The 24,329-nt window shown below is 36.2% G+C and overlaps 3 protein-coding genes across 3 annotated transcripts; 1 reads left to right on the plus strand and 2 right to left on the minus strand.

Moving 5' to 3' along the window:
- The first annotated feature begins 441 nt into the window (after nucleotides 1–441).
- On the plus strand, nucleotides 442–4,380 carry LOC21401199 (cleavage and polyadenylation specificity factor subunit 6). Its single transcript, XM_010090149.2, has 2 exons — nucleotides 442–3,069; nucleotides 3,837–4,380. Exon 1 carries the CDS (start codon nucleotides 798–800, stop codon nucleotides 2,859–2,861), a length of 2,064 nt encoding a protein of 687 aa, XP_010088451.2. The 5' UTR covers nucleotides 442–797; the 3' UTR covers nucleotides 2,862–3,069; nucleotides 3,837–4,380.
- A 1,540-nt stretch (nucleotides 4,381–5,920) lies between these two features.
- LOC21401200 (nuclear transcription factor Y subunit B-3) lies at nucleotides 5,921–7,359 on the minus strand. The gene has a single exon (XM_010090150.2). The coding sequence runs from the start codon at nucleotides 6,682–6,684 to the stop codon at nucleotides 6,058–6,060; it is 627 nt and encodes a 208-aa protein (XP_010088452.1). The 5' UTR covers nucleotides 6,685–7,359; the 3' UTR covers nucleotides 5,921–6,057.
- Nucleotides 7,360–16,325: 8,966 nt separating this feature from the next.
- On the minus strand, nucleotides 16,326–23,944 carry LOC21401201 (protein DEK). The gene is made up of 12 exons (XM_010090151.2): nucleotides 23,828–23,944; nucleotides 21,594–22,257; nucleotides 21,456–21,489; nucleotides 21,029–21,108; nucleotides 20,761–20,820; nucleotides 20,449–20,559; nucleotides 19,772–19,852; nucleotides 19,577–19,657; nucleotides 18,661–19,144; nucleotides 18,259–18,371; nucleotides 17,119–17,149; nucleotides 16,326–16,800 (listed from the first exon to the last, which is right to left on the minus strand). The coding sequence occupies exons 2-12, from the start codon at nucleotides 22,170–22,172 to the stop codon at nucleotides 16,625–16,627; spliced, it is 1,830 nt and encodes a 609-aa protein (XP_010088453.1). The 5' UTR covers nucleotides 22,173–22,257; nucleotides 23,828–23,944; the 3' UTR covers nucleotides 16,326–16,624.
- Between the last annotated feature and the right edge of the window lie 385 nt (nucleotides 23,945–24,329).

The raw sequence follows: 24,329 nt of genomic DNA on the forward strand, positions 1-24,329 counted from the left end.
AATATTATTTATTTAATATATTATTATTTTAAATATTATTACATGTTTTTAAAAATTAAACCACCAAACATAATTTTAATTTTTTTTAAACTGAAAATAATATCGAAATAAAATTATCAAATATATTTTTAAAAATAATTCTAAAATAAAAATAAAAATATTTTTATTTTTATTTTCATATAAAAAATAAAAACATTTTGAAACTAATTCTAAACGCACCTTTATTATTTCATTATATCTACTTATTTATATATATATATATATATCTACATATAAACTACTTTTATTTTTTATAATATAAAAATACTACCCGCAGCAAGGCGTGGGTGACTAGTTTACCAGATAAAGACCAAATGAGTACATGACGCACTACGGCGCACGCTAGCGTTAGCTTTCGAATTCATAGACCAGTTTAATAATAAATAATAAACATAGAAAAAAATAAAATAAAAAGAAAAAGAAAAAAACCAGAAAATTCACATTCCTCTCTCTTCTTACAAGCTCCAAAATTAGGGTTTCATTTCCTTCAATTTTATTCTCTTTCTCTCTCTAACTTTCTCGCTCTTCAACTCGGACACTCTTCCAGAGTCTATCGATTTTCCCTGGTAAGATCTCCAAACCACCAATCTCCTTCCATTTTTTTCTTTCCTTTTTGTCCTGTTTGGTTTCTCGCCGAGAAAATGTTTCTCTTTTGATTTCCGAGAAAAGAAAGAAAAAAGAAAGAACTTTTTACTTAAAAATCTCTGGTAAGAAAACGAGAGAGAAAGAGAGGGATTTTCGGCGAGAAAAAGAAAATTATGGATGAAGGTGAGGGTGCGGATCACCTGGATCAGTTCCACCGCAACGAGGCGATCTCGGCGGTCGCCGACGAGGGTTTCTTGGGGGAGGAGGACGACGATTACGAGGACCTCTACAACGACGTCAATGTCGGCGAGGGTTTCTTGCAGTCGTTGAGAAAGAATGAAGAGGTTCGAAACGAGGTGGTTGAGGAGAAGAAGGTGGAGCCGCCTCTTGCGGCTCAGGAGCCTGGGGTTTCGATCCCCGGTGTCGGTGGAGGGAGCGGCGAGGGTACTGGAGGTGGTGATGGCGGGGCTAGGGTTCCGTCTGGGGGGTATAATCAGAATCTAGGGTTTAGAGGGAGCGAGATTGGCGTGAAGGGAAGTGGTGTTGGATCAGGGCCGTCGGTCGGTGGGGGAAGTGGAATTAGGGTTGAATTGGGGCAAGCTTCGAGTAAGATGACTGAGTTCGAGGAGCAAAGTGGGAATACTGGTGTTGGAGTTCAAGTGATTGGTCAGCAGCAACAGCAACAACAGCCGCTGCCGCCACAGCAGCAACAACCGCCTCATGGCGGTGCGGTGGGGAGTGTTGGGAGCTTGGGGGGTGAGAATATGATGAGGCAAGGAGGTGGAGGTGGTAATGTCAATGGGGTTGGTGGTGGTGGTGGAGGAGGTGCCGGGACAATATTGTTTGTTGGGGATCTGCATTGGTGGACCACGGACGCTGAGCTGGAGGTGGAGCTGTGTAAGTATGGGCCGGTGAAGGAGGTTAAGTTTTTCGATGAGAAGGCTAGTGGGAAGTCAAAAGGGTATTGCCAGGTTGAGTTTTTCGAACCGGCTGCTGCCACGGCCTGCAAAGAGGGGATGAATGGGCATGTGTTCAATGGGCGGCCCTGTGTTGTTGCATATGCATCGCCCTATAGTGTTAAGAGAATGGGTGAGGCTCAGGTGAACAGGAATCAACAGATAGCTCAGTCTTCCGTTTCTCAGGCTAGAAGAGGACCTAATGAGCCTGGGGGTAAACCTACTGGGAATAGCATCGCAACAGGTGGGAATTATCAAGGTGGGGATAACAATAGAGGAGGTTATGGGAGAGGTAACTGGGGAAGAGGTAATGCGCAGGGGATGGGAAATAGAGGTCCGGTTGGTCAAATGAGAAATAGGGGTGGTGCAATTGGTGGCAGAGGTATAATGGGAAATGGGGGAAGTGGGTTTGGCCAGGGTATTGGCACAACCCCTCCAATATTGCACCCTCAATCGATGATGGGCCAGGGTTTTGATCCAACATTTGGGGCCCCTATGGGGAGAATGGGCAGTTATGGAGGGTTTCCTGGTGCTCCCACACCTCCATTTTCTGGACTTTTGTCCTTCCCTCCTGTGGGGGGTGTTGGTTTGCCTGGAGTAGCCCCGCATGTGAATCCGGCATTTTTCGGAAGAGGTGGGATGCCCATGAATGGAATGGGGATGATGCCCACGACAGGTGTTGATGGGCCTAATATGGGGATGTGGTCGGATCCTAGCATGGGTGGATGGGGTGGCGAAGAACACGGCGGCGGGAGAGCTGGGGAGTCTAGTTATGGTGAAGAAGCTGCATCTGATCATCAATATGGTGAGGTTAGTCATGACAGAGGAGGGTGGCCTAATGCCATGAAGGAGAAAGACAGAGGTTCAGAGAGGGACTGGTCGGGGTCTTCTGATAGAAGGTACAGAGATGATAGGGATCAGGCTTTTGATAGGGACATGCCTAGGGAAAAAGATACAGGTCATGAGGAGTGGCCTGAAAGAAGGCATCGTGATGACAGAGAAGTTGGTCGAGAGCGGGATAGAGAGCGTGACCGGGAGCGAGAGCGTTCTCGTGATCGTGAAAGGGATCGGGACAGGGATCGTGACAGGCATAGGGGGGAAGATAGAGACAGATATGCAGACCATCATAGGTACAGGGACCGTGAAGCTGAACATGATGATGAATGGGAAAGGGGACGGTCATCAAGGACTCACAAGGGACGGGTGTCTCAAGAGGATGATCATCGTTCAAGATCAAGGGATGCTGACTATGGGAAGAGGCGGCGGCTTACTTCCGAGTGACTGATTTGACGCTTCTTATTTTTGGATACTTAAAATCTAGAAAAGAAAGACAAAGTGAGAAGAAACTCTGGGGTTTTTATGCTATCTCGACTCTCTTTCAAGTGGCGTCTTATGGTTCTTGATTCACGCAATGGTTCTTCACTCCATCGGTCCAATCTCTGGATGGCTTCTTGTATTCAGAAGTATTGTTTGGTTCTTGGTGAGAAAGGTAACTGAATAAAAATTCAAGTAACATTCTTCTTTTAAAATCTAGTAGTAGATGACGTCCATGATCCCTTTATTGTATGTTTGCTGCGGTGCATGTAGTGTGTAGCATTCTTTACTGCTTGTATGCCTGCCGTAATCTCAGAACCTGTTCAGTCGCCTGTGAATTTTCATGTTAAGCTAATATTGTTATATTGAGAAACCATAAACAAACACTCATGTAGTTGACTGCTGTATTTACACTGGTGTATCTCGATCGCTAAAGGAGTTTGTCATTCCTTTACATGCCCTTTATGAATGTGGTCTATCATGAGAATTTTGGCAGTGGTTTCATTTTGAGCCACGAAAAGTGGAAAGATTGTAGACAATTTTGCTACTTCACCCGAAATTTAAGCGTCTTTATCATTTGGTGTGCTCTTAGATTTGGAGTTTCAACTTGAAAACATTTGAACTCTTCTCAGTTATACTCATGTCTTGCATTTGACTTATTAGTTGACTAAAATGACTTCTTCCTTTTTGTCTTGGAGCCAAAACATTCTTTATTACCCATCTAATTTGTGGTTTTGGTTGAAGGGATGTGGGCAGCACCTTGAATGTCTATCCCTTTTTCTGGCTTAGTTGATGGTATCAATTATGGTTTAGTTGTTAGTGGTTACCTTTTTTAGGCAAGTTTGCTTGTTTTATGTTAAACTTAACATCATTTTTGTTACTGTTTGTGTTAGTATGGCTCGCGGTTGCAAATTGTAATTTGACTTATTCTTTGTTTGGTAGCTGGAGGGCATTCTATCTTTGAGAACCAAAGCTGTGTTGACAGGAACTGAGAGTTTTGCCATTGAGATGAAGAGGGACCTCTTGGCTTGTGCATGGGAGAGAGAATGGATGGTTGTTGCCCCGTTGCCTAATAGAGTTAGAAGTGGACTCTTGCTTTAAGTTTTTAGCTTTCTTTTGCCCTTGTGTTTTTAGTTAAATCAGCACTTGATCAAAACAGATATCAATATTATGGATGATGTTAAATTGCCGAAGTCTGGAATGTGGTTAGACTATTTTGGAACTTGATGCTTGAATGGTGATGTAATAGGATTTAGCACAGGATGTTGTTATTGTGCCTTTTTTTATTGGCTGGTTGTTGTATCATTATTTCCCTCGTTTTTTCTTTTTTCTTGTTCTTTTTCGAGTGTATGTATACTACCATGCTCATTGTGCACATTTTTGGTGAAGTTGCTGTAGTAGGCTAACCATTCAATTGAAGTAGGTTTATACCCAGAGATTGTAACCATACGGCTTTGTACATACTGAGATATTTATGGAATAGATTTCATTCTTCATAATCCATGGTTTTTTTTTTCCCTGTCCTCCTTTTACTGTTGACCACATGTTATGTTTTTCACTTGGGTACTGTTAAGAATCTCTTGAGTTATTTGTCAAAATATTTGTACCAAATGATGTGGCAAATGAGTTATTAGTTTCAATTGGTGTGGTACAACTTTATATTAATAAAGATGGATAAACCAATTGGAGAATTGCAATTTAGATGCTATATCATTTGGTGCAAAGAAGATTTTGAGAGCTCATTTGGGATCCCTATCATTATTCTTTTTCACTTTTTTTTTTTTTTTTTCATTTGGTGCAGCTTCATTAGACAGATCATATAGATTCGCCTGATAAGTCAATCTGCCAAAAGAAGCACATTTGGCATTCTATAGGCATTCTTGTTTTGCATTTGCATTTGCATTTTCAGTGTACTGAACAATTAGTTCACTTCTAGAGGATTTCCATTTTTAGATTTAGAATAACGTGGCAGTGATTTTGCACCATTTTGCTGAATTGAATTTGCTACTGTCTAGAAGATGTTGAAATTTAAGAAGATTGTGTTTGCTAGTTTTGTTAGATTTGGATGGTAGTGTACCATGGACGTGCATGTTATGACTATTGATTATATTTCTTGAAGAATTATTTTCATAAATGCCCCTGAATTATGTATTTTGTTTTAAAGTCTCTTGATTTTTTAAAACCATTCAAAACACTCCTTGATATGTAAAAAATAGATCAAAATGTCCCCTCCAGACTCCATTAGTAATTAATTCATTTTCTTTTTCATTTTAATTAGATTTTCCATTTTAATATTAGTGCAACGTTAATAAAATCCATTAGATTATTTACAGAAGTCAACGGAGGGGGCGTTTTGATATATATTTTATAAATAGAGGAATGTTTTGAACTGTTTTGAAGAATTAAGGACATTTTAAAATAATTTACATAATTTGGGAGGTATTTATAAAAATAATTTTTGCTCGAAAGTTGGATGAAGGAGATGTTTATTGCGGACTTATCATTTATCTCGCTGTGGTTTTGATCACGAAGCTAGCAACTAAAGTGAATTCCCTCTAAATTATTTCATTAGCAAAAATAATAATAAAAAAAGACAACAATTTTATGTTACTCCAAAATATACGACTATGATATCAATCTTACCATATTACAAATTAAGATGACGTTTGTTTGCTGTATTTATCCATGATTTTAAATTATGATTCATGTTTTTTTACAATATTTTTTTCTTATAAAAAATACACGTAAAATGAGAATAGTTCTGAATCATGATTCTAAATCTATAAACTAAACGTCCATAAAGAGCTAAACTCTTACGCTCTTCAAGCTCTAAATATACAAGCACGTTATGTATTTGTGTGTGATCCCAACTTAACTTTTATGGTAAAAATTGTTATTTTAGCGGTTGTATTAATTTTTCAACGGTATGATAAAGTATGAGAAATTCGATGTCGTGTTCACACACTCACATGTCTGACTGTTAAAAATGTAATCTATAATATAGCATACAAATAATTAACTTACCGTAACACTTAACTTGGTACGGGCAATCTTTACCATACAAATAAACACTCTTACATAGTGGTAAAGTCTGTCACTAGAAACTTAAAAATTTAATATAATTGCCTTCTAACTTCTGTTAGTAGAGAGAGATTATGACCCACTATCTGGGCCTACCCAAGTTAGAACCTGGGCTAATATGACCAGGCCCATTCTTAGCAAGCCCACTACCACCACTGCCCACACCCAATTGATGAAACCCACCAGAACCGTACACGTGTCCCTGATGCTGTTGCCCCATCATCACCATTCCATATACCCCACCACCACCTGCTCCTCCATCCCCAAACCCCACTCCACCAGCACCACCATTCCCCACGCTCCCAGCGGCCACGTCCTTTTCACGCGCCACCGTGGTGGCCCCTCCCTTCTCTCCCTCCGTCTCGCGAAACCTCTGCAAGTAGATCTTGAGAGGCTCGACGTAGTCCTCGAACCCTAGCGTCGTCATCGCCCAGAGCAGATCGTCGCCGTTGATCGTCTTCCTCTTCTCCCTCTGGCACTTGTCGGAGGCCTCGCCGGTGATGAAGCTTATGAACTCCGATACGCACTCCTGCACCGTCTCCTTCGCGTCCTTCGAGATCTTCGCGTTCGCCGGCAACGCCTTCTTCATGATCCGGCTCACGTTCGCTATGGGCAGCAGCCGGTCCTGCTCCCTCAGCGACATCTCGCTGTTCGCGTCTCCGCGGTTGTTGTTCCCTCCTCCTCCCGAGTCGTTGTCAGAATCCGCCATTGATGAAGCTTCCTGTTTCTTTCTTCGAAATAAGGTAACCTTTCGCTCGCCTGGAAAATTAGGTTTTTGTGGCCGAAAACTGCTCTGAATTTCACGAAGTTCACTCAATTGAAAGGCAATGGAAGAGAATTCCGATGGAACCTTGGAAATTGTTTCGCAGAGTTTGCTTGATTCCTTGAGAAAATACGAGAGAATTCGAAATCAAGGACCTTGAATTTGAAGAAATCAATTAGGTTTCAAGCTAATTAGATTTCCGAGTCCGCCTTTGATGAAGACTCTTCAGAGCGTCCTCTTTCTTTCTTACTACCACGAAATGAGGTAACACCTTTGCGCCAAAAAAAAGTTTTTGACTGGAAATTGCTATGGAATTTTCAGAAATTTGAAAACTTGGAATAGAGTTTCGATCTTCAGAGTGATAATCGCAGCTTCAACTGGAAACTTCGAAGCTTGAATATTTCAGAGAGAATTTCCAGAGTACCTGATTTCCGCAGAAAATAAGAAAGAAAATAAGTGAGAATTAGAAATCAAAGACCTTGAATTGATTAAATAGCATGGAAATTTGGTTCTGAATATTGCTGGGAGAGTAATCGGCGGCGAGTTCTTTCGCTCCCGTCTCCGGCGAAGTAAGAGAGAGAAAGAAGAGAGAGAGAGTGAGAGACTAGAGAGGAAGTTTAGTTTAGGAGCGAGTGAGTTGGATCCGTTGGATCATTTGCGTTTTTAAACGCCCATCTTTCGAAACGTGGATTAATGTAGACCGTTGTTCGTCGATAAGTGTGAATTTTCACGGATGAGATTGGTGATGTCTGATTGGTTGAAAGGTGGAAGATCTGGACCCTTGCTTAGGCATCTTGCACGTGATCAGTCTGACCTGGCCTTTCTTTTGATTTTTTAAAAAAATATTCTTTGGTTAGATATTTTTTTAAGTAATTAGAAGAGGTGTAGGGGCAGCAGGCCCGGCCCGAGTAGAAATTTTGAGAAAATTTCGGACCAGCCCGGCCCGGCTTTAAAAGAGAGAGTCCACCCTAAGTTTAAAAAATTTAGAGTTAATTTTTAGTGTGATCCAAAATTTTAGAAGGTATTTTAACAAATTTTTTGAAAAATATGAAGTTCAGATCTGTTCGATTTAAGCTAATAGTAGCGGATCTCAGGTTGGCTTATTTAATCCCGTCTAAACTTAAAGTTCTATTAGTATCACTATCTAAATTAAAAAAAAAACACACACACACGGTTACTCCCCAAAAGAGATCCTAATTGAAGTCTTTTTTTTTTATTATTATTTTTTTATAAATTAACACAATAGGAATAACATGGTATGTCTTTTTTTTTTAGTGAATACAAAATGGTGCTCAGATTGTGTGATTTGGTTTGAATTATGGTAATTTGAATTGCGATTCGAATCGGTGTTTGGATATGCAAATAAATTGTGTGGGAATAAAATCTTATCTATCTTTAGATAAAGTATTGAGAGCTATTAGAGTTTTGTAAAAAAAATTTATAAAATCTCATTATAAATGACATTAAAAAAATATGCAATATAAATATGAATTTGTTCCTCTTTTCATTTCATTATGAACATATTGAATTAAAAAAAAAAAAAACATCTCAATTTGAATTGAAACAAAGTTATTTAGTTCATCTTTTGGATTGTGTGATTTGGTTTGAATTATAGTGACTTGAATTGCGATTTGAATTAGTGTTTAGTTACGTAAATAAATTATAATTTGAATTGAGAATAAATCTAAATTGTTTTTAGATAAATTATTGCAAATTATTGTTAGAGTTTTGTAACAAATTATATAACTTCATCATAAATTATATTAAAAATCATGTAATATATTTCTCTCTTCTTTATAAATACATTGGAAAAAAAAAATCTCAGAAATTGAAACGAAAACAACAACAACCAGTTACCAACATCAACTGGAAAAACGACAACAAAGGTAAATGACTTTGAAGAAAACGGCAGTAACCAACGAAGGATATCCAAACTCAAAAACGATATTAAACTTAAAAATGACAATGAAGTCAAACGGCATGTTGTCGAAAACGAGAGGAGCGTAGAAAACGACACCAGCTGATGAAATCACAAGCACAGTCCGGTAAAAATCAACCGTCTTAAAAGTTGGGTTGCCTATTTCTTTTTCTTTTTCCCCGAAAGCGATGTAAGAAAATTTGTTGAATTTATCTCCCCATATTACTTAAAAGTAGTGGTGGCAATTCATGGGTCATGTTTGTATGTAAAAACCCGTTTATTAATTGTATTAGAAAATATCAATTTAAATACGATTAAATGTGTCAAAATGTTAATTTAAACACGACTTATTTATTAATCGTGTCAACTTACATAACTCATTTAAATTAATATATTAGATAAATAATTAACATGACAATAACTTATTTAATATGATCATAATAGGTTTAACATGTTAGTCAATTTATCTTTTCTTTTAAGAAAAATAAATAAATTTTACGTACAAATATTAAAATTCAGATTATTTGTATTTAATATGTCATATAAACTTTCACGTTATATCATATATCATTATATTGTAGATGACACATATAGTTAATCGTGTCAATTCGTGTTAGGAGATCAATCATAACACAACTTATTTATTAATCGTGTCAACTCGATTACGACCCAAATTCATTTATAATAAACATAAACCCACTAACTTCATGCGAATTTCGAATCATGTTTCGTGTTATGATCCAAATTGTCACCCTTACTTAAAAGTATTGGAGATATTTTAGTCGCTTAATTAATTTTAATCGATTAAGAATAAAGGTAGTTCAAGTAAAATTAACTCCAAGCAAAGGAGTAAACAAACAAACAAGTAAAAGGTTTTCTTGGATCAGGTCTTCTTCATTTTATGGTGGATTCTGAAAATTTCAAATGATAATAGAGATGGGAAAAGGGATGACACAAATTATGTCGTTTTTTTTTATTTAGCAAAAAAAAAAAAAAAAAAAAAAAAGGATATCTTGTACCTCTTTAAACTTGAAAAACGTGTCCGTTCTAACCTTATTCATGAATTAAATGCCATATCACGGGTATATTGTACGATTGGTGTATATTAATAATTGAAGTTGCTTTCTTTGTCTCAACTAGCTTGTAGAAGGGCGAAGTCTCGTTTCATATACATTTCCTCATAAAGAGTTAAAAGAAGCGAGTAGTAATGTACCATGTAAATAGAATAATCCATTATTTAATTTGGATAAATACGACCCTTTTCTCCTTTGATGTTATAGGTCAAGTGAACTACGTTTTAGTCTTAATTAATAATTTGGATAGTGAGGTTTAGATAATGCAAGTAGGGCTGGTAATATGGGTCACGACACGATGACACGACTCGAAAATGACACGAATTTTACGGGTTAGGGTTGAGAAAAAAGATTTTATGGTCAGAATTGGGTCGACTTGAAATTGACATGAAAAACACGGGTCAATTTCGGGTTGGACCCGCCTAACCCGAATACGACACGAAACTCGTAAAAAACTAAAAAATACATATATTTTTCATTTCATATTTTAAATTTTATTATGAACTTGTGATATCATGATAGTTATACTTAAACTCTTATATTATTATTTGCTTAATTTCAATAGATGTTATTGTAATTTAGTGTGTTAAGAATTTTAAGTTATTTCTAATATGTAAAAAACTAAATAAAAGTATACAATTTTCATGTTAATTTCAGATTCACAGGTCAATTTCGTGTCACGGATCATTTTCGGGTCATGTCGTGTCAACTCGTAAAGTGGTAGTGTCGTGTTCGTGTTGCGATTTTTAAAAAATTTCGTGTCACGAGTCGTGTTCGGGTTGACTGTAAATTTTAAAAAAAATGATCAAAACACGATACGTGACACAAATTGCCACCCCTAAATGCAAGCCAGTGACTCCATTTATTAAAGTTTTTTTTTATGCAATGCAAATTAGTGATTAGGCAAGTGAGAATGATGACAAAGTCATGGCATTTAAAATCTCAAACCTACCACGGACCACCCATAGACAATGACTTCTCATTTTCTTCTTGTAATTTTGTTTGGAATCAAGGTTAAAAAAAAAAGTGATGGTTTCTGTTGTTAGGTGACAAAGTTGAAATGTTAATGAATGATTGGGAAATAGAAAACTTTTTGAAGTGAACATCAATTTATAATCAAATAAAGATCTACTTGAAGATTCACAACGATAAGGTGAAATTAAATTTCTCTTTACGACTTTCATGAACTATAAAAACTCTAGTAAAACGCACTCAAGGATGGTTATGTGGATCTTTGATGCCCCACAAATTCTAAAGATACTTTATATTTCATGTGTATTCAAAATCTCTTATTAGTTTATTTTCTCTTTTAGAGTTTTATTTAGTGCCTCACTACCAAGAAAGTGGGGGATTTCTCTTTTACTAGAAGATTTTGACAGTGGTCACGCTTTCAAGTAGTGGATGGTGGGTATAATCATATGTTAATCTTGTTCTGATCCTTGGTTATGAAACTGCTGCATTAATTAATATGAGATTTTATGATAGGACATAAAAAATTTAATGCATAATTTTAAAACCGTTAAATTTTTATCAAATTATGTTATGATCCTACCGTTCATAATTATGTCCTGATAATTCTTCTCACCTATTGAGTAATAGGTCTAACTAAAGCAACTAAGAAATTGGGATATTAAAGAAGTACAGTAGGGTTAATTTCAATAATAGCACTCATAAATAAATGATTATTAATTTTAGTACCATTTTTGTATACTTTCACAATTAGTATTGCCATATCAGCAGTGTGAGATAAAATGACTTCTATGCCACTTAGGTCAAAATTATCATTTAAAAGCACCTCAAAAAAACTCTCAACTCTCTTCCGCCCGTTCTCTTTCTCTACACCCCATTTTCAGCTCTCTCTCTCTCTCTCTCTCTCTCTCTCTCTCTCTCTCTCTCTCTCTCCTCAAGTTTAGTCTCTCTCTCTACTCGGTCTCTCTTTTCCCTACACCCTCATTTCCTCGTCGCCAATACTCCGGTTGTGCACAGATCGAGGTTGGTACACATTTTTTTTTTGTTTTTCTTTTATTTTTGTCTTTTTAAATTTATTTTTCGAGAGACTTAGTATATAGAACTTGAAAAAAATGACTGGGTTGAACTTAATGTGATAGGAATTAAAAATATCCTTCGTCAATTTGAGATTTTGGATGGTTTATAACTGATATGTAAATTGATTGTAACGACCAACACATCAAAGACATAGTTGACCTTGGGAGTCATAGTATTATGACCATAGTGTTATATGTCCGGTCATAATACTATGACCAGTCAGTCATAACAGTATGAGTCATTGTCTATGAGTCAAATTATAACAATATGAGTCAAAATGGCCGGTCATAGTATTATGACCATAAGGCAGTCATAGTGATATGACCGTCCGGTCATAATATTATGACTGAAATGACCCATAGTGTTATGACTGACACACTATAACTGCCTTATGACTGGCCATTACACAGTGTTATGACTGGTCATTTCTAATGACTCGATGACGACTAGGAGTAATTGCATGTTGATTAATAGTTATTGTTTTTGAAATTATTTAGGAATGGTTGCTGGATTGAACGTCTTCATTAAGTACAATGGATATTGGGACCGTGCTTCGAGATACGTCGGTTGTGAAATGAAGGGATATTTGTCCCCACCAACACAACTTATATTGGTCTTATAGATTTGGTGAGAAATGTGCTTGGGATTCGGCCACAAGGAAAAAATTTATCCTTAAGATATGTTGTTGAAGACGGGAAAGCTCCTGTGAAGATATCGTCTGACTATGATGTCACATTCTATCAACGACATCTCTTCCTCCAAAGCCTTTCTTTTCTTCTAAGATGACAAAAAATGGTAAAAACAAAACAATAAATACAAAAAAACAAAACAAAACAAAAAAAGCAAACAAAGTACTATGACTGGCACACTAAGAGTCTAACCATTGAGCGGTCATAGCACGATGACTGACGATCATAATTCTATAACCGCCCATCATGCAGGCTTGCTCATAGTGTTATGATTTATGGCCGCCCATAAAAAAAGTACTATGTCTGGCACACTAAGAGTCTGAAAATTGTGCGGTCACATTACTATGACCTAGGGTCATAATGCTATGACCGCAAGACAGTCACACTATGAGCCTGACAATTGTGCGGTCACATTACTATGACCGAGGGTCATAATGCTATGACCGCAAGGCTGTCGTACTATGACCTTGCCAATTGTGCGGTCACATTACTATGACTGAGGGTCATAATGCTATGACCGTAGGCTCGTTAGTCAGACAATCGCACTATGCGCCTGCCTGCCTAATGGGCAGTCATAGTAATTATGACCATCGGTCATATTACTATGACCGCACGATGTGCCTGTCTTATGACTGGTCATAATAAAATTATCAAGCGGTCATAATGATATGATCGGCCATCATGTAGAGTCACATACAAAATAAGGAGCACAATGAGAATCCAATGACCCCCAAAAATTTCAAATAACTGACCTTATCTGCTTTTATCTCCTCCTCCAAAGGCTTTCTTTTCTTCTAAGATGACAGAAAATGGTAAAAGAAAAAAAACAATAAATATGTAAGAAAAAAAACAAATAAACAATAAAAGCCAACAAGTTTTCATCTTTGTCTCGGAATCCGCCATTGACCTTGTTTGTTTTGTGGCTGATTTCTCCGGCGAAGAGGGGGAGGTTTCCTTGGTTTATTTTTCTCCGACGAAGAGGTTTAGGCGTTGATTTCTCCGGCGAAGGTTCATCAGTTCTCGTCACATGATTGCGTGGGTTCTTGCTATTGTGGGTTTTCGCTGTCGTGGGTTCGTCGGTGCTCAGAGTGGTAGACGGGACGGTGATAGACGGTGGTGGTTGTTGGGGTTTCTTGGTCTCTGTGCACACCCGCGTTCATTCTCCTCCTCCTCTCTCTACTTTAAATATTTCAATTATAAAAGCCTTCATAATATATATATATTCAAGGCTTTAAAACTGAAATGAGGCACAATTGTCATTTTAACTCAAATAAAAAGGGCATGGTCTCACTTTTACTGATATGGCGATGTTAATTGTAAAAATATACAAAAGTAGTGTTGAAATTAATAATCTTTTATTCAAGAGTGCTATTATTAAAATTAACTGATTATAATATCATCACAATCAAGTCTTTGTCGTAATAGGATACACCAAGATGGTGATACCTTTTCATAAAATAGTTTTTTTTTTTTTTTTTTTTTTGTTTGGTTCATTTTATTGAGCACAAGCATGGAAGGGGACAAAGAAGTTCGTTTTTTTTTTCTTCAAAGTTAAATTGGAAACTAAATCTTTACTGCATATTGCCATTTTGATCCCTAAGGCAGATAGTTATCTCAATTATTTGCGAAAGGTTCAAAAGATCAAGAGGCCTCATGATCTGGTGGACCCTTTTTTCCCTATGAAATCCAATTCTGGCTAGAATAAATATTAAAAAAGTCGTTAAAGCTGTGACAACTAAATGGAAAATCGTCTAAATTTTAAAGAAAATTACATGGTTTTATTATAGTTTTGTGCCTACTTATTATTTATGTCATTTTAAATAATCAGTGCTATTGTGGTTTTTATTTTTTGTTTATTAATTGAATGCAGTGACAGAGTTAGAATTTATTAGTAGGGGGTTTAAAATTTTTTTTAATCAAGATTATACTAACATGTATATATACGTAACAGTTTTTGTTTATTAAATATAAAAAAGGGGCTAAGTCTAATTTATACGTATACCTCCTATATTAAAATTAAACCACTACATAAAAAAAACTTCGCGGGGAGGGTTTTTGTTTATTAAATGTAAAAAAGGGATTAAGTTTAATTTATACGCATACCTCCTATATTAAAATTAAACCACTACATAAAAAAAAAAACTTCGCGGGGAGTGCATAACCACCGGCTCCCTATTTTCACCTTAATTGAATGACAATTATATATTTTTGAGTAGAATAATATAAATAATATAATTTTATTTTTACCATTTTAAGTGGTATTTTTAGTTTTTTTCCCTCAATTTTGTTCTTGTACTAATCATCATCATCACTGATGAATATATTATTGTGTTAAAACAAAACGTTTATCTTAATAAAGTCTCCAATTTTGTATAAAAGGTAGTGCTACCGCCGCAACATACCAGATTCTCGGTAACCCCCCGCCCCAACACGCGCGCGCGCACACAAATACCAAATTCTCTAACAAAGCTAAACATCACGTAGAAAGTACCATAAAATGTTGTTCATTACTTGCGCCTTTTTTTTTTTTGGTAGTCCAATACTTGAGCTTGCTCTTCACGTCATATGATCATATATTACGCAAGAAAGAAGAATGCCCTTCCTATTACCTCTTCACCATCTTCTCCTTGTGTTCATCTGGATTCCGTTCATTTCACCGATTTAAGTTTAGAATTCGAGTTTTGTTACAGTAAAAATCTCTCAGAAATAATCACATCTAACTTTTTTACTACAGTAAAAGGCTCTTATATAAAATTACATCTCAACTCGAATCAGTGAACTAAATTGGCTCCTGAAGTATAACTTGCCCCAAAAATACTGGCATATTTTCAAACAATTAGCCATAGAAGAAAAGAAATGATGATTTCTCATCTTCGAATCCTAATAGGATGTCGTACTAGGCTTTTATAGGCACTGTTCATTGAACTTAGGGATATTAGAGAAATGTGTTTTTAGTGACATGCAGCCCCACTCTAAACACCACTAGATTCGCCACTAGAAATGTGTTTTAGAGAAATGAGTATATTCAAATGACGATATGATATGAGTAAATAACTAGACTTTAAAAAGTGTCACCCAACCTAATTGGTCTCCAACGCCAACCAAGTTGCATAGCAAATCTTCCCGAGTACGGTTAATCGTGTTTAGAATTGATTATGTTTTTATTTTTCACGTTTTTTGAGAAAAGAAATGAAAATGTTTTCAAAACGGCGTTTGGCGCAATAAAGACAAAAAACGGAAATGAAAACGATTTTTTAATTTAACGTAAAATAAGAGAGAAATGAAAAATTACTTTTAGTCGTTTTTCATTTTTTGTTTTCGTTTTCTCTTTTCTAGAATAGAGAGAGAGACATTAATGAGTTTTTTATACTGAAAACAATCTCTTAATAAAACTACCAAACCCATTTTTAAAAATAATTTCTGTCTGAGATTAAAAACGTTTTTATTTTCCTTTACATATAAAAAATAAAATTATTTTAAAACGAGTTCTAAACACGCCCGTATTATCTAAAGACTAGCACGTAGGGCATCAATCTACGTGTATGTCAAAGGAGGAGCACACATTTTAAGTTCCCTCCAGCTTTATTTGTACAAGAAACTGAGAATCAATGTCTGACTAATAATTCATGGCAACCCTTACTACTTAAAAAAAGAGACAAATACCACTTAAAATGTATGACTAAATTTTTTTCTTTTAATCTTGATTAAATCTTTTAATTAAATATTTATATTAATCAAAAAGTATTAATTAAGAGTAAAGAACCAAATCCACACCCATGTGCATTTAAGGGTAAATTAAATAATTTTTTTACTTAAATCACTGTACACAGAAAAGAAGATTGAGAACTGTCAAACTCATTGTGGTCCACAAAGGGTCAGTTCTATTAAAGATAAAAGAAAATTCCTACAAAATATGTTAATGTGTTGCATAGAAAGCTACAAATCTTGTTGTACACCTTGAGATTTACCACCTTCTCGGGTTTCAATCACTAGTTTGCTTGTAGCAATTAGCACATAAATACCGACATGAAATTACAGAAAGCTTGCTCAGAGACTAGATACAACATGCATCCACGAATAAAAGTCAAAGGGCAAAAGAGGAAATAGATAAGTTATTGTGCTTCTGTTTCCATTGCGTCCGTCCACTTCCATCTTGTTTCTCAGGCTTCTACCTCTTGCTCCGCAGGTTGAGTTTCATCCTTCTCCGCGTCGCCTTCCCCATCTCCATCTCCATCTTCATCTTCGTCCGCCTCATCAGCCAGTTTTGTAAGCTCTTCCTGGATCATGATCTTTATAGACGACTTTCTTGGCGTGAGATCTGTGTCGAATTGCTTAGCTGAAACTTGGCCAGATTTCAGTTAGACAACAGGAAGACAGTCCTATAACGGGCATTGAACTCTCTTGAGTGGATAATAAGGTTCTTAATCAAAATATCTATGTAATGATGACAAATAACATATAGGTAATTATCCTAGAGATTTTCCTAATATTTTTCAACCAGATGTCTGAAATGCGTCAAGCTTTGAATAAACACACAATTTCTCGAGAGGAACACGTATAAAGCTTGCAAAAGGTAAAAACTGGTAAAATTCAATATCAGAACTCCCAGAGAAGGAAAATGTTGGTAAAAAAGATTGCAAGGGAGAGAGCATACCAAGCTGTTTCAGAATGTCGGTAAAAGTAGCCTGCAAAATTGAGAAAGAAAACTCAGCTTAGCCGGAGAGCACAAAGAAACATAGCTTATGATAATCGACGAAAAAACCAGCATGAGCTGTGCATTTTCAGATCCCTTCAATGTAATTTATTGACTGTTGTCAAACAAAGTTAAATCCGATATTCACATTTCCACCTCGTTCCTATAGCTATCCTCTCCCCTCTATCATACGTAATTAGTTTATACAGAGCAACCTATTTGCTTCAGAGATGCCATCTTGTAGCAAATATGCCGTGTTTATTTTCATCTTCACGTTCATCACATAATTTCGTACAACCTCCTAGTTTAAATAGGATGTACATAACTGATAAGCAGTCCCCATAAAGATCATATGCATATTCCGATTTCTGGTTACATTATACATATTTGAAGGAACAGTAAGAAAAGTGATACATTAGCATGCTTGCGCATTCAGTTGCATTCCGTCTACTTTGGTGTCCGTACACGTGCAATTTTAATGAATTCTCCAGGTAACTTCACTCGATAATGAGTCAAGAGCAAATATGCCGTGTTTATTTTCATCTTCACGTTCATCACATAATTTCGTGCAACCTCCTAGTTTAAATAGGATGTACATAACTGATAAGCAGTCCCCATAAAGATCATATGCATATTCCGATTTCTTGTTACATTATACATATTTTAAGGAACAGTAAGAAAAGTGATACATTAGCATGCTTGCACATTCAGTTGCATTCCGTCTACTTTGGTGACCGTACACGTGCAATTTTAATGAATTCTCCAGGTAACTTCACTCGATAATGAGTCAAGATGGTAATAGAGAAAAACATTATAGTAGAACATTTATGCAAATCATATGGTCTAAAATCATAGCACCTGAACTACGTCTCTGAAACTTGAGCAACTAGATATATTAGAGGACGTTTGGTTGATGGATTCATAATTATGATTCAGAACCATTCTCGATTTACGTGTGTTTTTTGTGAGAGAAAACACTGTAGAGAGTCACGAACCATGATTCGAACCATGGCACAAATCCTTGAACCAAACGCACTCTTAATCTTACGCAGGACCAATTATCTAATATCCATGGTCAGCAGTTATGCTATAAACACTTACCGTATTGAAGTCAACTTCTTTAAGAATTTCACATATAGCATCTCTCAACTCATCATCAGTTGGCTTGGATTTCTCCTTTTTACTCTTCTCCTTCCCCTTGGCAGTCCTTTTCCCTTCAAAAACAAAAAACCTTTTAGTATGGTTTTTATGGTCTTGAGAAGAATAAGAAATTATGAAGTAAATATACAAGCCCCTTTTATTTTACTTAAAAAAGACAGGGAGCAACTTTCTCAAAAAAGAATATCTATATATAGGCTATAGAAAATTGTCAAATATCATAGGAAATCTTGAGAGCATAGAGGTATATTTCACAAACTTAAAAGAGAAAAGAAGATGCCACAAAAGTAAACACAAAAAGGGAAAAAAAATACAAAGGGAAAATAGGTGGCAATTTTCCTGTACCAGTTTTCTCCTTGGAGGCGGCTTTTGCTGGAGTAGAGGCCTTTGCCACTTTTTCACTTGTTTTCTTCCTTGAGAATACTTTTGGACTTGTATCACTACCATCATCGCCCTTAGAACGTTTAGACGCAGATTTCTTTGGTGTTCTTTTAGGTGGGGGACTAGATTTAGGTGAAACTGTGGTTCTCTTGGTTTTAGCTTTTCCAGCAGATTCCTTCTTCTGAGAAGCTTTTTTGGAACTTCGTCTACGTTTTTCCACCTCTTCTTCAGATTCATCTTCTGAATCACTTTTCTCTTCACTTTCAGATTTCTCAGGCAGCTCATCTTCAGATTTGTCCGGAACACCATTTTCATTTTCCTCCTCATTTTCTTCATCTTCTTCTTTGTCTTCTTCTTCTTCTTCTTCTTCTTCTGATGACTCATCTTCTGTATCAGTTGTATTCTTTTTCTCCTCCGCTTTTGAATCATCCTCATTCTTTATTCGATTCTAGAAATTGCCAAATAAGTTAAAATATCATCTGTAGACAGAGTGAAGCATTTGAAACCGTAAGATTTTGTCCAGTTTGTGTTCTCCGTTTTTTCCACCTATTTCACTCACTTGATTATAACTCTCTTAGATATCTTTCCTCTGGAAGCAGAACTGGACAAGTCTCTCGGCAAATCTATCAGATATACATGTACTTAACTAACTGCTAATATGTTTAGGCTACTCTTCTAAATTGTAGGGAAACACCGAATTGCAAGATGAAAATGAGCAATAAAAAAAAGGGTACACTTCTAGGGACATGATCTACATTCTTATACAAATCTAACAACACAGTTCAACTCAGAATTTTATCAACAGTGTTATGATACTGCTATCGAACTGAGATTAAAAACAAAAAAGCTACGATGTGTTAATCACGCTAGAAAATAACACCTTGACTGAGCGTTTTGTAGTGCCCCCTGATGCTGATGAGCTTCCTTTGGCTGCTCTCTTACGCTTTTTCCCTTTATTTGACTACAAAAATAAAATAAAATCTTTTAGATGCTACGAAAGAGAGAAATTTCTAATGGTAGAAATTTTGAATTATTGTACTTGTTGTCTAGCTAATTTGCAATTAGGTTGGCAAACCTTCTCCTTTTCTGCAAGTAGCACTGCTGTTGTAGCATAAGGGGCCACCAAGAAGTCAATCAGCTTCGAAACAATATCTTCCTGCACATGTATTTTCATGTCACTAAAGCAGCTTCATTTTTAACTTAGTTGTATCATTGTTGGTATCCAAAATTTAGATCAAAAATCATTCTGACACCTAAATCTGCTTCAACCCCATCAACATAAAAGTATGGCCCTTCACCTTTTGTTCTTTATTATTTTTCTCTTGCACGTGTTTCTGTTTTTTGAAGATGAAGTGACGAATCATTTGAACAGTCCTTTGACTTGTTCCATGCAAATCTATGACCATCATCTCATGTTTCTGTTTTTCAAAGCTGGAGCAATGGAACTTGAACAGTGCCAATGATCCATCTAGTCCTAGTCTCCTGATCTATATGATCTTGCACAGAAATGGGCATCATCACATCACAGACAACTACAGCATCACATAAATCTATGACCCAACATGCGTGGATGTTTCTGAACTCACCAAGTAGAAAGCTCCCACAAACCAAAAGGTTGTCGTTTCATAAATGAAGAGATTATACTAATACTAATAACTACCACAACTAAATGGGCACCAAACCAACTCATGTTCTCAAACAAGAAGAAACATTCTAGAAAAAGCATGTGGTTAAAATTGTGTATCAACAAACCTTTCGGGTAGTAGCCTTGGCAATCGGTATGTCCAGAACATCACAGAATTCCAATAACTTCTCTTTGTTACATTTATCAAACTTTTCTTTAACTTTAATCTTTTGCTTCTCCTGCAACAATGGTAACATGTGAATGTTAGAAGCCCAAAGAGGTCAAGATCTCACTTCCTCACTATCATAAGTTGAAGAAACACACAAATAGTTAATGACAGCAACAGAAGAAAAGTTTCTCAATGTACTCCAACAGGCCATATAAACATAATTAACATGCAATGAATGCAACAATCATATATTATTCTTCTGTTTCCTTACCTCATTTTCATGCCACACAAAACCGGAAAACCGGGAAATATTGCTCTTGATCTGAAATGCCTGCAAAATAAAAGTACGGAAATGAGATTAAAAAAAAAAGACTGACACCAAACAACAGTAGCTGGAGAATGCCAACATTTAGAATCCTGAAAGCATTTAATGTATACAGTGTTTGAGTAGAAAGGTTTGCTTTCTGACGCAACATATTACCAACAAGTGGTGCCACAAAGAAAAGAAAAGCAGCACGAACAAACAAGGAATTCAATACCTTTCCTCTTCTTCCAAAGAGAATTGTATGCAATAATTTGAAGGTGTCATCTGTTTTCCTCCTTGATAATTTAAAAGCCACTGTAGGATAAAATGTATTCAAAGATCAATTATCCATATTTAGAGATCATTTTTCAACCCTAGATCAACTTAGATCATAAAGCAAGCATACGGAATGTCGAGGGAAAAGAGACATGATAAAGGCCTACTCAATCCACAGACCTAGCACTCAGAGAAGGAAAAGGGGGAAAAAAATAATTAGTGACAAACAAGGAACAATAAGGGGAATTAGTTCACCTACTCGCTTCCTAATTTGAGAATAACATATCTGCCTGAATCAAAATCATCCCTCAAAACATTATCTACAAATGAGATTCATGAACAAGATTACAGAGAGAAGGATGAAATTGAATGCAGGAACCTCGTACCGTTGGGTATGTCTTTCAGTGGTGTACCCCGGCCCTGAAATTGAAAAAAAAATTAAAAAATTAAAAAGTATAAACTAAAATATCGTCTAAGAACACATGACGGCGTTCTATTACCAAAAGCAAATGAAGAAAGAACACCTTTTCAATGTGGAATTCCTTGTGAGATTCTTTTTCGACAGTTGCCACCAGCCTTTCAACTGATTTCCGCTCCCGTTGAGGGCGATCAATTGCAGGAGTCCTTGGTTCTAGCTCCTTCTTTGTTTCTGATTCCTTCCTCTTCTCTTTGGTCTTCTCCCCACTCTTGCCTTTTCCACGCTTCTTTGACTCTTTCTCCTCCCCAGTGTCTTCAGCCTTCTCATCTTTCACTTTTTCTTCCTCCTTAAACCCATCGACCTTCTCACCCACCTCTTCCTTTGTTTCCACCTTTCCTTCAACCTCCTCTTCTTTATTTGGACCATTGTCTTCTTCCATAACCTCTACTTTGCCTTCCCCTATTTCTTCTTTTCCTTTTGCATCTTTGATTTCCTTCGCCTCAGTGTCTTCTTCCATTTTATCAAATTCAGCTTTATCATCATCCTTATTATCTTCCTCCATTTCCTTGGGGCCATCACTTTCCGCTGCTTTCTTCTTAGTCACATCATTGGCAGTTTTCTCCTTCGCGTCTGTCCCATTTGCAGCAGTCTCAGTTGCCTCAACCACTGTATCTTCCTCTCCCATTACTCAACAATCTCCAAGTAAGTTCTGAAATAGAAACTTCTTTTCCCTCAACTAATAATGCTGATCAGGTGAGGATAGCAAAAGGCTACATTATGTGGAAAAAGAAATAACTAGTTAAGAACTGAAGCCTATACCTTCAAATCTGTAAGCAGACTGTCATATAGGAAAGACAATTACTTCCCTTACAACTTCTAGGCCTCAAGCAAAGGAATATAAAGGAAAAGTGAACGCAAATTTATAATTGAATGCTGACACATTGATCTAAATATAATTGGTCCCATCAGTTGTGAAGGAAATTATTTCCCCGCAAATTTATTTTTCAAGACTGATGTGATTGCCTATTATGATATACTTCCACAAAACTGATAATGAAATTTTTAATGAGAAAAACTTATAAGTGTGTTCTTTTCATAGGTTTGAGTGGAAAACTTGAAATGAAATTCAAATTTTTGTGAGAGAAAACACTAGTAAAAAAGTTGAATTGTCATTTGAACCACCTATTAAAAGAACGGAGCCTAAGTAATTCTAGGGGTAGCCAAGCAATAACACCAGAAGGAAAGTTTCTTTCCTATCACGAGAATATTAAATAACTTCTACTTCGGGAAACAAATAGAGCAGAATGTCTAATTAAGCATGGAAAAAATAGCCGAATGAAATAGAAATACCCTAAACATGAACAAGTGGCTAAAGAAAAGTTAATCAATTTTAATTCCAAAACAGAAAGAAAGAGAAAAACTTAAGGAGAGAGGAAAAAAAAAAAGACATTAGATACACGAGTGTACAGAAGTGAAAACCCAAGAAGCCAAAATAAAGTCGGTAACTTTCAATAGTCCAGTTAATATAAAGAGAGTTTTGAAAAAAAAAATTTTAACTTTACATAAGAATCGGTTGGAGGTAACCAAAAAAAAAAAAAAAACACACACACACACACCATTGATTTTGGCAGCAAAGATAACAAGAGCAGAAGCAAAATTTAGCAAATTAACGTCTATATCGATTTAGTTTTCATTTCCACATATAAACCAGAGCTCGACCGACCAAAATCTCAGCCATTTCTCACACTTTTCAAAAATCAAAATTACAAAATTCTGTTTATTTTCCCACATTTTCCGAGGAAGCAAACAGACAGAGCTCAAAAATTCAGTTTTTAGGCAAAAAGTACATAAACTAGATAGAAATCCAGAATTTACAAGTTCCTTCCAGAATTCATTTAAAAACCCTATATTCGCACCAAATTCTCACACTACATCAGCCAAAACCTCAAAATTTGAATCTTTTAAAGCCTCCATATCGGCTTAATTTTCATTTCCATATGGAAACCTGAGCTTGCCGAACCAAAACTAAACGAAGCTCACTTTTCCCACACTTTTTCAGAAATCAAAATTACAATTTTTTCTTCATTTTCCCACATTTTCCGAGAAACCAAACCAGCTCAAAATTTTCCACTTTTACAAAAATAAATAAATAAATAAAGTGCATGAAATCCAGAATTTACAACTTCCTCAAAGAATTCATAACGAAACCCTAAAGCTCGCACTGAAATTCTCACAGTACATCAGCCCCAAAACTTCAAAATTCCGCCGAGAACATCTTTCCTAGTAATTAAAACAGAAAAAACACGAACAAATACACAATCTTGAAGAAGAAAAACTTACAGAGATTTGAAACGAAGGGATTTTCTCGGTGATTCGAAGCTTGAAAATGAAAGTCTTCTTCGTGTCTCACTCTCTCAGTGTTCTTCTCTCTCTCTTTCTCTCTCTACAATTTTTTTTTTTTTTGGCTTTTCCAAAATTTTAATTATTTTTATTCTATTTTATATTTATAGGACTGGAATATCGGAGCTGTAGATTTAGCGCGGACTTGAAATCCGGATTTTAAATACAGTTAAATGCCACGTCGGACGGCATTGTCAGAAGTGTAGGACGCGTTCGAGGATCGGGAAGTCAACGGACGGTTCAGATTGTGTCGGTGACGGTACTAACGAATCGACGGCTGTCGTTCGATGTTCGTTTAAAATGGAGAAAGCATCTCCTTCGTTTTGGGCCTAGGCCCACTGAAACAGTTGTGAAGTAATGAACTTTTTTTTCTTTTAAAAAAAAAATAAATATAAGGATTAATTAAAAAATTTCATCTAAATTGTACCCAAAATAACTGAGA

This window comes from Morus notabilis, unplaced genomic scaffold (assembly GCF_000414095.1).
Source record: "Morus notabilis unplaced genomic scaffold, ASM41409v2 Scaffold1185, whole genome shotgun sequence".
Taxonomy (NCBI): domain Eukaryota; kingdom Viridiplantae; phylum Streptophyta; class Magnoliopsida; order Rosales; family Moraceae; genus Morus; species Morus notabilis.